Source organism: Geospiza fortis, unplaced genomic scaffold, assembly GCF_000277835.1.
Source record: "Geospiza fortis unplaced genomic scaffold, GeoFor_1.0 scaffold1278, whole genome shotgun sequence".
In the NCBI taxonomy this organism is placed as follows: Eukaryota; Metazoa; Chordata; class Aves; order Passeriformes; family Thraupidae; genus Geospiza; species Geospiza fortis.
This window is the reverse complement of record NW_005054536.1, coordinates 776,616-789,628: the sequence shown is the minus strand read 5'-3', so window position 1 is coordinate 789,628 and position 13,013 is coordinate 776,616. Positions and strand designations below refer to the sequence as shown.

The window sequence follows — 13,013 nt, the reverse complement described above, 5'->3', positions numbered from 1 at the left end:
CCGGGTGAAACGGTGAGTGCGCTGCTGGGGGGACTGGGAGCGCTGGGGCACAGCAGGGCAGCCCCTCCCAGGGGGCCCCGGCGGCCTGCCCAGCGCTGAGGTTGCTCAGTGTTCGTGTGGCAAATCTGGCGTGTTAGCCGTGGCTGTTGTCGTGCTTTAGTGTAAAAATGCTTTTTGGTGTTGAAATGCAGGGGGGTGTTGGTTGTGCTGCTGTACACCAAGGGAATAGTCTGCTTAGCCTTGATAATCAATTAAAAATGAAGATATTTTCATAACGTTGTTCGGGCCTGATGATAGCTGACCTCCACATGAGTTGCTGACTGTTCTGATTTCTTATTCTTGTCGTTATTAGTCCCAGAAATGGATGTGGTAGCTGACCTGATTTCTTGTTCTTCTCTTTATTAATCCCAGCAATGTGCCAGAAATGGATGTGGTAGCTGCTGGCCTGCGGGATAAGTATCCCCAGTGGATGCTCACAGAGAACCAGGAGGAAGCTTCCTTGGGGCTCAAAAAGGTGGGTCCTGGCTCACTGCAGAACAACCCGGCTCTGGAGAATGTGTAAATGTTCAGTATAAAAATGCCCACGAGGAGGGACCATCCCTGAAATAGCTTCAACAGTTAGGTAATTAATTAATGAGGGAGGGGGAGAGCAGAAGCTGCAGTTCAGCAGCTTTTATTCCACCAAGTGGTATAAAATATATAATTATTTAGTTAGATAATTAATTAACAAATATATAATATTTATACACAATATAAATATAATTATTTGTATAATTATGTAAATGTAATATATAAATTTAGATACAATTTTATATATAATATAACTATAAATAATATAATGGATAATATTTATATTATATTAGTAAATATGAAATATTAGTAAATACACAATCATTTAGTTAGATAATTAATTATGTAACTGTTGCTAATTAATATATCATAAATGATCAATAGTTAGGTAATTAATTAATTAATGAGGGAGGGGAGAGCAGAAGGTGCAGTTCAGCAGCTTTTATTCCACCAAGTGGGAGTAAATGATTAGCTGATTAGTAAGTGGTTAGTAGCTTGGATGTGAAAAGTTATCAGGTGAAGCAACAGTAATTCTGACTTTTTGTTCACTAGAGAAGCTGGGGTAGGAACCCAAATGTTTTGATGAAGGGGCTGTGTGAGCCTGGCTGGGATGGGTGTCCCTGGTGAGGAGGGGAGTGGCGGATAACCAGTCTCTCCCAAATTTGCTTTCTCAGAAGCCTGGTGCTCAGAGGAGTGTTCTGGAGGATGGGCTGCCTTTCCTGGAGTTCTCTGGCTCTGTTGTTTATAGTTATGAAGCCAGTGACTGTTCTCTCCTCTCAGAAGATATCAGGTAACAGCTCACACACACTTTTTTCCATCTTTCCCTTGAGTGCTCCTGTGTTTTTGGAAGGGGCTCAGCTCTTGGCAGTAGTTTCCCATTTGGCCTTGTTGGTGGGAGGTGCAATTGCTGAGCCTTTCTGTCCCTCAGAGCAGAGGCTGTGAGGGCTCCAGTGCAGCCTGAGTGCCTTTCACAGGATGGATAATTCCATGTGCTTCACTGGCTTCATGGACAAGTGTTAATTCCTAATTAATCCATTAATTGGGAGTGTATGTTTCAAGAAAATACAGTAAGTTTGTGGTGCAAATAGATTATTATTTTCCCCTTTTTTTGTGGAGCACCGCTCATGATGCTGGGGGAAAAAAGTTGTGTACAACACTTCCAGTGCTGTGGGATAAATAAAGGACTGTCTTTCAAGGGATCCTGGGGTGAACCTTTTACAGGAATAAGAACTATTCCTTTTTTCCTCTGCCTGTCCTTGAGGCCTGTGGGGCCAAGTTTTAGTAGTGGGGATTAAAGGTTCTGTCCCTGTTGTGGTGCTGAGGGGGAAGAGGTGGGAAATTTGGGAGTTCAGGGAAGAAGGGAGTGGTGTGGGAAAGGTGTTTTGAGCTTGTTTCATTTCCCATTGCCCTCCTCTGATTTGACTGGGAAGGAAATCAGGTAGGAAATCAGTTTAATTTTGATGTGCTGGTAATTGCTGAGTGTCCTTCTCTGCGCCCACCACCTGCAGCTGTTTATTACCAATGTGTATTTGTGTTTGCAGGCAGATCTGCAGGGTTTTGCAGCATTTCAGGGGCTCTGTGGGTCAGCACCAAGTGCTCAGAGCTATGAGATGCTTTCTGTCCTCTGCAGGTGTGACATGGGGGTGTCACACAACCTCTGCTCTCAGTGCCAGGGGTTGGAGCAGCAGGGAAATGTGGGAATATCTGCTCATTTCCAGGCAGAGCCTGTCAGAGGGGGCTGCTGTGGGCTTTGACATCGAGTGGCCCCCATCCTACACCAGGGGCAAGATGGCCAGAACAGCTGTAATCCAGATGTGTGTGGCTGAGGACAGGTGCTACTTGTTCCACGTCTCCTCCATGGCAGGTACTGTGGTTCCTCTCTTGTTTGGGGCATGAGCTGCTCTCTGTTTCTCCTGGTTATCTCTGAACTGAAGCCTTGAGCAATGGCTGACATATCCTACCACATGGGACAGTAAAAACCCACCCTTTTCCTTCCCTTTCCCACCTAAAATAAAGGGATTTATTCTTTGAGTGATGCCTGTATATTAAGACTATCTTAGATGTGCTTGAAAACAGGGTGTGGGTTCTGATTATTTTTCTGTGTGGGAATATTTTATTCCACTTTTAAAAATTTAATTCTCTGCTCCTTTAATGAGTTTCCTGTTTAGTGCCAAAATAAACAGTGAACCTAAATAGAGCAGGCTGTGGGTTTTATTGTGTTTTGGTATTTTTGTTTATTTTTTTTTTCTTTTTTTAATTTGGCTTGGAAAGAGTCCTGGTTCCTGGTGTGATGCAGCTGTGGGGAGAGAAGGGGGTGTGCTTAGCAGAGGCTGAATTCATTATGGATGTGAATAAAAGCTTCCAAAGAGGGAAAATAGGGATGAGGGAGGGAGATTGCAATTTTATAACCTTTGGTTTAAAATGTTAGATTAAAACTATGCCTGGGAGAGATTTCTGATTTCCCTGGGGGACTCATGCTGAGGTATAATAGTGATAATTTTAATGTTGGTGTTCAATCCTTTGTCATTTAGAGCAAATGGGGTGGAAAATTTAATTGCTGGAGGCTATTCCATCAGGGAGGCTGGAGAGCACAAAGGAAAATGATGTGAGGAGAGGAAGCTGAGGGAACAAGAGCCATAAAGAGCTGCAATGCTTCTGTTTGTGGCAGGGGAGATGTTTGTGTGGCTGCTGTGGTACAGCTAGGGAAGTTTCCCTCTGGTTTGTTTTCCAAAGTGCCACCTCTTGCCTGTGGAGGATGCATTTTGAACTGAGTGACTTGGGCAGGGACCAGAGCCAATTTCTGTTTCTCATGGCAATATATGTGATCTGCAGAAATGTGGCCAAACCACAAGAAAAACCAGCAAGTCCTAGCAAAAAAGCTTTCTCCTGCAGGAGGAATTGGGCCTTATGGGACTGTGCATAAATGGCAAAACCACATTTATTCATTTATTGGGGAGATTGTTCATAATTTTCCATTTTTTAGTGTTTTTTTGAAGTTTCCTTACAGATTTCTCAAACTGTGGCCTGTTTCTCAGATTGTGGCTTTTGCACAATCTTCAACTTTGACTAACAAAAATGAAAAAATTCTCTTTTCTAGGAAATGGGGCAGGGCTTGTCTACTGGGGAGTGCCCATCCTGGAAGGCTGTAGTGATGATTCCCTTAGGTGAAAACCCCTTGTACATATGCAGGCTTTTATTTAGTAGATTTCTCTTTATATGTGGAGGATTTTCCATCTTTTCCCATGGCTCACATGCTTTGGGAATGCTGTAATTTGTCTGCCTGTCACAGCACCAGCTTGCTGCTGTCTGGGGGGTTTTTACCAGTTATTTTTTAAAGCTTTGGGGTGGATCTGCAATTTTCTGGTGCACAGGAAATTGGCAGTGGCAGCCAGCAAAGGGCAGAGACAATTGTGCACAAATAAAATCAGTGGTGCCAAGTGTTTGTTGAAGTACATAAATGCATATTGCAGGGCTGGGAAAAGGTGGTGTTTGCAATGAGAGCCAAGGTAGGTGAGCACTGTGTGCCTGTACAGTTCTCTGTGTTTGCAGGTACTAGATTTGCACTTGAGACTAATTCAGGGTATCCAGCTGTGGGGTCCTGAAGGTATGGATTTAAATAAGATGCTCTGAATTTTAAATGGGAGCAAACACACAGGGGAGCAAAAGGCTGTTATTGTTCAAGGATGAAGTGTCTGGGGCTGTTCTCCCTGCAGAAAATGAGATGAGAAAGCTGCCTGCTTTAATTCAGCTCTGTAAGCTTGAAAATACCCTTTGATCCAGGTTTGCTGTGCCATCAGTTTGGGAGAAATCAAAATATAAAATTGAATATCTGTGTGCATCTTTGAACACTGTGGGTTTTTGCTTCCTGACAGGACTGGCATGTTTGGGCTTGGCACAGCAGCTGGTTGGTGGGTTCTGTTTTCCAAATGCTCTTGATGGAGCAGCCCTGCCTTAGCTGTGAGTTTGTCTCCAGAGAATCTGTGCTGCTGGGTATTTCCCATGCTTATGGTTTCAACTCTTGCCCAGAAATGTGAAATAGCAAAAACTGTGAGGAAATCATGGGGAAAATAGTAAAATAATGTTTGATTTCATGTAATGAACACTGAGTTTTGAGAGTTGAAGTGTCTTTTCCAGTGTGTGGTTGCTTTTTTGTTGTGTGATTTAACAATCAGAAAGACAAATAATGTTTTGGGTTTTTTTACTTGGTTTGTTTCCAGGTAGGTGCAGGATGATTTGTGTATTTCAGGTATTTCCTTCTTGCTTGTCTTCAGATGACCCATCACAACCAGTTGAAGTTTTCAAGTCATTCCAGGGAGAAATCAAATAAACAGAGGAACTTTGGTGGCTTTTCCTTTAAAAGCCCAGGATTTTGCAGATGGCCTTTGTACTTGGATTTTGTCATTTCCATTAGACTCTCTGGCATCTTCCAGTATTTAGTTTCTCATGTTTGGGCTTAATCTATTTTAGGTTTTCCCAAGGGACTCAAAAGGCTGCTCGAAGATGAAACAATTAAAAAGGTTGGCGTAGGAATTGAGGGAGATCAATGGAAGCTGATGAGTGACTTTGAGATCAAACTGAAGAGCTTTGTGGAGCTGGCTGACGTTGCTAATGAGAAAGTAAAACTCTAAAACCTTTTTGTTGTGGGAGGGAATCTTGTTATGGTGCTGCTGTGCAAAGGGAGGCTTCCTTGTCTTGGTTGGAGTTCCATTCCAACAGCAAACTTGTTCTGTGGAATAAAGCAGAGATCTATTTTAACTTATTTCGAAACTGCTTAAAAACACCTCTCAAAGCCTGCAGAACTAACTATTGTCTTCCAGTGAGCCAGTTTTTAATCAACATCAGTCTCCTCTCAGGTCTGTTCAAGTGGTTACAAGATGTACCTTTTGAATTCAGCTACAGGTGCTTTTCCTTTAATTTTTGGTGATGGAAATGGCCAGATTGTCCTGCTGGCAGTGGTGGCATTGTCCCAGCAGTGGCTGAGCCTCATCAACAGGCTACAAGGAGGCAGCCCTGCTTCTTGGAGGGAGGCTCAAGGTCTTCCTTGAAGCCCTCCCTGCAGAGGTGTTTCTGCAACACAGTCTGGAAATGGATTTTCTGTGGGAATATCTGCATTCCTGTGATTCTCAGGCTGGTGTCCCCTCAGCCCTGGTATGGGTGCTGCTTCCAGCCCCTGCTGAGCTGCTGTTTACAAGGTGTGCTGCCTTTGGCATGCCCTGAATTTCAGTTCTGTGTCAGAGATGGTTTGATGCAGGGCCGCCTGTGCTGTCTTTTAGGGAAGGGAGCCCAAGGTTCATTGCTTTCCAAATCTTTCTGATTTCTAGCACATCCCTTAAAGCTTTTCTTTCTGTGTGCACCTTACCTGTGCTTGGTCTCTCCACGTATTTCTCATTCCTTCTGTGGTGCAGCTCGGTGCTTTCCCTAGGAGCCCCTGTGGAGTTGGGATTGGAAATGATACAAATTAACTGTTTTGCTCAAGCAACAGGAAGAGCTGTTACTTCTCCAACTTGGAGTTTCCTGAGCCCCCCCCCCCTTTTTTTTTTCTTTCTTTTGACTCGGGATAATTTGTTATGAAGATGAGCAATGTGATCTCTGATAGCAGCTTAAAAGTCTTCTGCTGAAGAGAAAACAAACCAAAAATAAACTTGAAAGAGAACAGGAGAACAGGGTTATATATAATGGCACAATGGGAGGGGAAGGGGTGGGGCAGCCTAAAAAGAAGAATTGGGAGGGTTTTTTTAATACCAGACTCAAGGCAGTGAGCTGCTAATGCTGCACTGCTGCTGTTCAGCTCTGCAGTTGGGCACATTTTCCAGGCTGAAATAGCAGCAGACTCTGCCCATGAGGCCTGTGGATCCTTGGGCACCAAGGCAAAATTTCCCAGGCTGGCTCTGGGGACAGCAGGGTGCAGCCACTGTGGCTGACAAGGGATTGCCAAGGCAATTTGAGGCAGCACATGCTCTGGGGGCTTTTGGAGGCCTGGGAGTCCTGGGCTAGAGCTGTGCTTTTCTGGGTTGTGCTTGGCTTCAGCCTGACAAAAGATGTCCACCACACACAGGCAGGCTTTAATAATCCTGTGGTTTTATTAGGTAAATCCCTGTTGCTGGATACTGGGTTTTTCTAATTAGAAAGGCAAATAGCAGGAAAATCCTGGAGGAGAGAGGGGGTGCTGTTTAAGTCCAGGGCTTTTGTTTTATCAACCCAAAGGTTGTTTTGTACAGATGCTTCATATTTTTGATGTTGTGACAGCACTGCTTTGAAAAACTAAGTATGCTTTGACTAACCCAGAGCTCTTTGCTGCTAACAAGGGATTGAGTACGCTTTGCTCTTCTTGGGGAGGTGCAGATGCTTTCCTTTATAAACATATCCTCTGCTTTTGGTGTTTTGTTTGGATTCTTTTCCCCAGCTGAAGTGTAAGGAGACGTGGAGCCTGAATGGCCTGGTGAAGCACCTTTTTGGCAGGCAGCTGCTGAAGGATCCGTCCGTCCGCTGCAGCAACTGGGAGGAGTTTCCACTCAAGGAGGAGCAGAAGCTCTATGCAGCCACGGATGCCTATGTATGTACCACAGGGGATCAGCATTCCTCAGCCTCCTCAGAAGGGGGTGAATCCCTTCTCCACTGTGCTCCTAGCTGCTGGGTATTTTTTAGTTCCTTGTTACGATTTTCAGATGTGTTTCCTTCTGGTTTTGTCATCTTCCTTAGCTGCTACTTAACCCAAACCTTGTTAAATACCGTATGGGAGGTGAAATTCAAAAGCAGCTTGGGAGAAATACAGCCTTCACTGGTGGCTAATACAGGAGAACCACAATATGAATTGTCAGGGAGAGTTTAGTTGCATATGAGTTTTGTGCTTCTCCAGAAGTCCCTGTTTTTTCAGTAATTTGGATGAATTTTGGTTTATCTGCAATTCTGTGAAGGGTTTTGCCAATATGCTACCAGGTGCCACCTGCTTCCTGGGAGAAAATAAAGGAAAAAAACCCCTTTTTGTCTCTTATTTTTAGGCTTGGAGGAAGTGGGACAGTGGTTTCTTTTCTGATGTCTAGTTTAGTTAAAAGTTCAGCCATGTGGGGTTTAGCCTCTGTGAAAATCCTAAACAGTCTGGAAAAGATTTCAAAATTTTTTGTGCCTGGTTCATCCTTTGTAGCCATTTTTTTTCCAGGCAGTGCATCTTTCCCACTTTGCTCTGTTCACCTGGCCTGCCTTTTGGAGCCTCCCAGGAAAACACGAGGGAGTAACTTGTTTCTTTTTCAACACGTGTAGCCTAATTAGCACATTGCTGGCTTTAGGCTGTGTTTTTCTGTTAGAACTCATTATTCATACCTAGGGAAATAATAAACACACTGAATCCATCTTGGTGTGTTTGTAGCTCTTCTCGTGGAGCAGGGTATGAAATCTGAATGAGGTGAGCAGATGGTGGCACTGGGAGCTGAGCACTGGGAGCTTTCTGTGTGCAGCCAGCAGCTGAGATGACCCACTCTGGGATCTGTGTAAGAGGATCCATTCCAGAGGGAGTCCCAAGTCAGCACTTGGCCCTTAGTGCAGCGTTCTGTAGCATGTAACCTGGTCCTGATGGACAGTGGAGTCAGGGTGGTAGTTAGTGTGATGGGAGCCATATTCCAGTTTGGAATTCTGCTGGTCACACTGCATTGCTGCCATGATTTGCCTGATTAACTTCTGATGAATTTTTTTTTTTTTTGCTCAGGAGTACAGAGTGCTAATAGTTTCTTTTCCCTCCTAGGCTGGCTACATTGTTTATGAAAAACTGAAAAACATGAATAAGAGTGACCTGAAATTATGTAGCATGAACCAAGGTAAGTTGTCCATTCAGGAATAAGGAGTTTATCCCATGTACAATTGCATATTCCATTTCCCAGCAGGGAAATCAATATATATTAAAATAGTGCCAGGTTTGTTTGGCTTCTTGGTGATTCCAGATGACTTGCAGAGGGAGCAAGAGGCCTTGGATGCCCAGGGTACCCATACTCTGTGCCTATTTTCCATGGGATGTAGGAAGGTGCTCTCAGGGTGTTTGTTTGTGTTTGTCTCTGCTGTACACAGGGATGAGAAGAATTCCCGCTGTCATTCCAGTTTGTTTATGGAAACACTTCAGTGAGTTAATTTCAGTGCTGCTGATACAGGGACAAATACCTAATTTAAGATGAAATAGGGCCACAAAACAAACCGTGTTAGGAAGTAATGTTTTTATTGAGGCATATCAATAGGACTCAAATGTTTCAGAGCAGCTTAACATTATTTACTTGGTCAGAGAAGATTTTAAAATCTTAGTTTTTTGTTCAGTTCTGTGTTTCATAAAAAAGATATTACAGTTAGCTTAAGGCTGAAAAAGAGGTGGTGAGGGGATTGTTTCCTTTTTGTTTTAGCTCAGTTTTAATTTCTTGCCAAAAGCAGCAGTGGCAGTGCTGTCCCCTTGATCTGAGGTGCGGGATTTGGCCTTGGTTTAGTCAGCGTGTCTGTGTTAGCGGCTCTTTTCCAGGAGCTGGAGGGATTGCTTTGTTCCCATTGTGTATCGGTTTTCCCTGAGCTTGTGTGATGGAAGAAATGCGATGCTGGAATACTTAGAAGCTTGGCCTGATTCTCTGTGCTTGATTTTTTTTGAGCCCTGGGAAATGCTGTTTTAGCAGCTGTAAGTGTTGTAGGGATGCAGTCGCAGGAGTTCTTGACGTAGACATGTTATTATTACAAATTAATTGTTACAAAATAACCAGTTGTTGGACTTGTTACAGATGCCACATCTGAGGATGTGAAGGTGCGCTTGGCATCCCTGGCTGCAGAGATAACAGACCTGGCTTCTCACATCCCTGACTCTTCTGGACAACTGGAGAACTTGCAGAGGTCAGTTTTGCGCTGACTTGTCTCTACCTCCACAATCAGTGTTTTGTTTTTGATCCCCTAGGTCCCATACAACAAAGTACATGTCTTTCAACAGGCATCTGTTAGCTGTTTGTTTTCCAGGAAAATGCATTTCTTATATGTAGGAATATGTGTTTTCACTGGTCTGACTGCAAGGGATTTGACCCTGAACTTGGCTGAATTTTGTTCTGAAGTGTAATAACTGCTGCTGTAATTTTGCTTTACTTTCCTTGAGTTTACCTCCTAGGGCTACAGAAATACTAGCAGAGATATCAGGGAACATCAGTGCCTTGAAAACCACCCTGCTGGGCTCAGGTTCCCCTTCTGGGCTGGAGAGGAGCTGTGGTGCAAACAGAACACATTTGGAAGCCAAGTCAGCAAGTGTCAAAGCACAAAAAGGAGAATGTGCTGAGCAACCTGAAGGTGACCTCAACATCTGCTCTGATGCTACCCTGGCTGTCCTCTGGGAGGAAGAAATGAGTGGGGAGGAGGCACAGAGAGGTAACACTGCTCTGGAAAATGGGGCTCCAGCAGCCAGGGTCACAGACAGAGAGGACAGGGATGACTTCATGTCCCTGGACATTACTGAGCAAGAGCTGCAGGTCTTGGAACGTCAGGCTGCCAAGGAATTGGGCAGTGAAGCTGCACCCGAGGTAATGAACACTTCTTAACTGCAAATATTTCTTTCAGATGTTTTGTTTTTAATGGACAGGCCTCAGAGCTGAATGTTGAGTTTAATTATCTTGAATTTTCAGAAATTACTTTGCTCCTAAGAGAATTGTGTTGATTTTGTAGGAGGCGTGTTCCACAGACAATGAACAAAACGTGTCCTGTGTCATTGAGAGTGATGAAGAGCTGGAAATGGAGATGCTCAAAGTGAGTGCCAGAGGGTTTATTTTAAAATTGTTTATAATTATGCTGCTCTGGGAGCACAGTTAATGGGAGGGAATATGAAGCAGAAAGGTGCTGCTTGCAGAAAAGGGACAGAATAAACACAAGGATACCTAAAGAATTCCATTTGCTGGGGTTAGACTGGAGTATCATTGGCCTCCTGTGTCATCTTTACTCCACCAGCTTGGACTTGATCCACCTGCTAGATTAAAGTTGTTATAACTGGATTAAAAATTGGTTCCCCTATATTATTACTTGAGAGAGGCGTTTTATCTACCCTTCCATGCTCCAAAATAACTTTTTTCTTCTTAATTGCTCAGTCTCTAAAAGATGTAGATGATTGTGAAGGAGTTCTACCTGAAGGAGAGTCCAGTAAAGCCAGGAAAACTCCTGAAGTGGATGTAGCACCAGATGGTGATGAAGATGAAGGCATTGAGGAAGAGGAGGAGGAATATTTGGGTATGGTTTTTTAATAGTCTTAGTGCATGGTGAAATAAATTTTTAAAAATCACTGTCTGTAGAAGCAGCCTTGAAAACGCAGTGACTTTTAGGGATGGGTTTCTAAAAATGGGAAGGTCAAGCTTACCTGGATTTCTAAGGGGAGCTTGGACTGTGTGAAGATTAAAATACAAAGGTGTGCTTGGCAGGAGAGAGTGATGTTCTGCCTTGGTCAGCTGATGTCTGCTTCATGGGAGTAAAACTCACCTGGGGGTGTGGGGGACCAGCTCAGAACACAGCACAGGGGAGGTGACACCTCTGTGCTCTTCTGTTGCTGTTGAATGACAGAATTCTGAAGAAATTCTGCCTTGGGGGTGATTTTGACTTGCTTTGGGGATGTCCCTGTGGAGACAAATGAAATGGGGAAAAGCAGCTGAAATGTGAGGAGGAGCACACCTTGACTTGTTTGGGTGATCCTGTTCCAGATGATGCAGTTATGCATTGCAGTCCTATTGCTTTATCTCATTAATCAAGCCATATGTTCTCCTCATGCAGGGTCTCTGAGGAGCCTCTTTGCTTTTTTTAATCCTTCATTCCAGTGTGAAAATATCTGGAGTTTGAGATCTCTCTTTTCACTAGAATTGCCCAAATTCTAACACCTGGGCATGACAAACCATGAGTAGACACTTGCTTGTGGAGACAACAGTGCTTTATCTTTTTAAAATTCAATCCCAAAAGAGTGTTTTCTCCTCTCTCCCACTACAGATCCACTGCTGCCAGAGCCTGCAGAAAGCCACATCGTGTGTCTCAAGACCTATTTTGGGCATTCTTCTTTTAAACCGTGAGAGTGTTTTCTGTTAAAATGGACACTCTGGGGTAGGTGTTCCTGCCCTTCCTCCAACCTGGATGATGTTTTTATTACTATTCACCTGAAAAAAATGGCAATGAACAAATCCAGGTCTTTTTCACACTCTCTTGAATTGGAGATAAGTGATCCACAAACGCTGTGGAAACTGCAGGTGTTATTTGAGATCAGCGCACTTCTGCTTCAAGTGCTAACTGCCTGAGTCCTGTTAGAGATCCCCACTCGGGCGCTGCCTGCAGTACTTGGGGTGTCTGAGTGGCTGCAGCGTGCAAGGACACCACACTGAGGCAGCCTCAAGGGTCCCTTTAACCCACAATCCAGCAGAATATGCAGTTCCTTACAATTTACTTGTTATCTGTGGTGGCCAAAATCAAATATTCCCCTTTCTTTAATTTCAAGGGTCCAGTGGAAAGTGATCAATTCTCTTTTGGAAGACAGAAGAGATAATCTTGTTGTCATGGCAACTGGTGAGTTACCGCTGCATCCTAAGAAACAATAGAAAGTCATTCCCTTTTTGGGAGACAGCAGTACAACAATCATGGCTGGGTTTTTTGGGGTGTCAGAATTGTCTGTTGTAGCTGCATAGAAAGCGTGGTGTCTCACTTCTGCTTTTTTTTTTTCCCTCTCAGGCTATGGAAAAAGCTTGTGCTTCCAGTTTCCTCCTGTTTACACTGGACGAACAGGAGTTGTCATCTCCCCTCTTATCTCCCTGATGGAGGACCAGGTGCTGCAGCTGACGTGAGTGACATGGTGGCAGTGCCAGGCTGCTGCTGGCTGCCCCTGGGCATACAGGGAATGCTGCCTGTGCCCTTGCTGGGTGTTTCTATTTGCAGCAGGCTCTTGGGCTGTCAGCTGCAGGGCTTGTGTGTCTCAGAGAGCACACGCAGCCCTTGTGTGACTGTCAGCAGTCTCACATCCCTGGGTTTGCCATGTGGGTGAACCAGAGGCTGAGCTTGCAAAGGATGGATGCTGCTGAGAGGTTTCTGAAGGCACTTATTTCTGGATTCACAGGCCTTTTGTGTCCAGACCAGAGTGGTGGGGGAGCTGTTTGAGGCTGTCAGGCTCGTGTCAAGATTTGCTTTGGGTCTGAGGGGTGACATCTGAACCCAGTATAGCTGGGAGCTGTTGGCACTCCAGATCAAAGCTGCAGCACAGGCTTTCAAGAGGGACAAGTGTAGTAGGTCTCCCAACACCTGACCTCTTCACTTCCTCAGAGATCTGAGGGGGGAACTTGTGGGTGACACCAAATCACTCTGACATGGGTGGTTTTAGGTGTTGTCAAGATGAATCTCTTTGATTTTTAATACCTGATAATGCTTCCTCCACATGTATTCACTTCCTATTGTAAGAGCCATTCACTTCTGACGCTTTTGCACTGAGC

At 44.3% G+C, this 13,013-nt stretch overlaps 1 protein-coding gene across 1 annotated transcript in view; it reads left to right on the top strand.

Annotated features, from left to right (window-relative positions):
- Positions 1-412: 412 nt before the first annotated feature.
- Positions 413-13,013, top strand: part of WRN (WRN RecQ like helicase) — a 27,575-nt gene continuing 14,974 nt past the window's right edge. Inside the window, exons 1-13 of the mRNA XM_031063838.1 lie at positions 413-514; positions 1,245-1,360; positions 2,289-2,434; positions 5,038-5,186; positions 6,974-7,123; positions 8,306-8,378; positions 9,312-9,420; positions 9,686-10,091; positions 10,234-10,314; positions 10,650-10,788; positions 11,533-11,608; positions 12,032-12,099; positions 12,262-12,370. Of these exons, the coding sequence (XP_030919698.1) occupies positions 425-514; positions 1,245-1,360; positions 2,289-2,434; positions 5,038-5,186; positions 6,974-7,123; positions 8,306-8,378; positions 9,312-9,420; positions 9,686-10,091; positions 10,234-10,314; positions 10,650-10,788; positions 11,533-11,608; positions 12,032-12,099; positions 12,262-12,370 (1,712 nt within the window). The 5' untranslated portion in view covers positions 413-424. The remainder of the gene's footprint in view (positions 515-1,244; positions 1,361-2,288; positions 2,435-5,037; positions 5,187-6,973; positions 7,124-8,305; positions 8,379-9,311; positions 9,421-9,685; positions 10,092-10,233; positions 10,315-10,649; positions 10,789-11,532; positions 11,609-12,031; positions 12,100-12,261; positions 12,371-13,013) is intronic.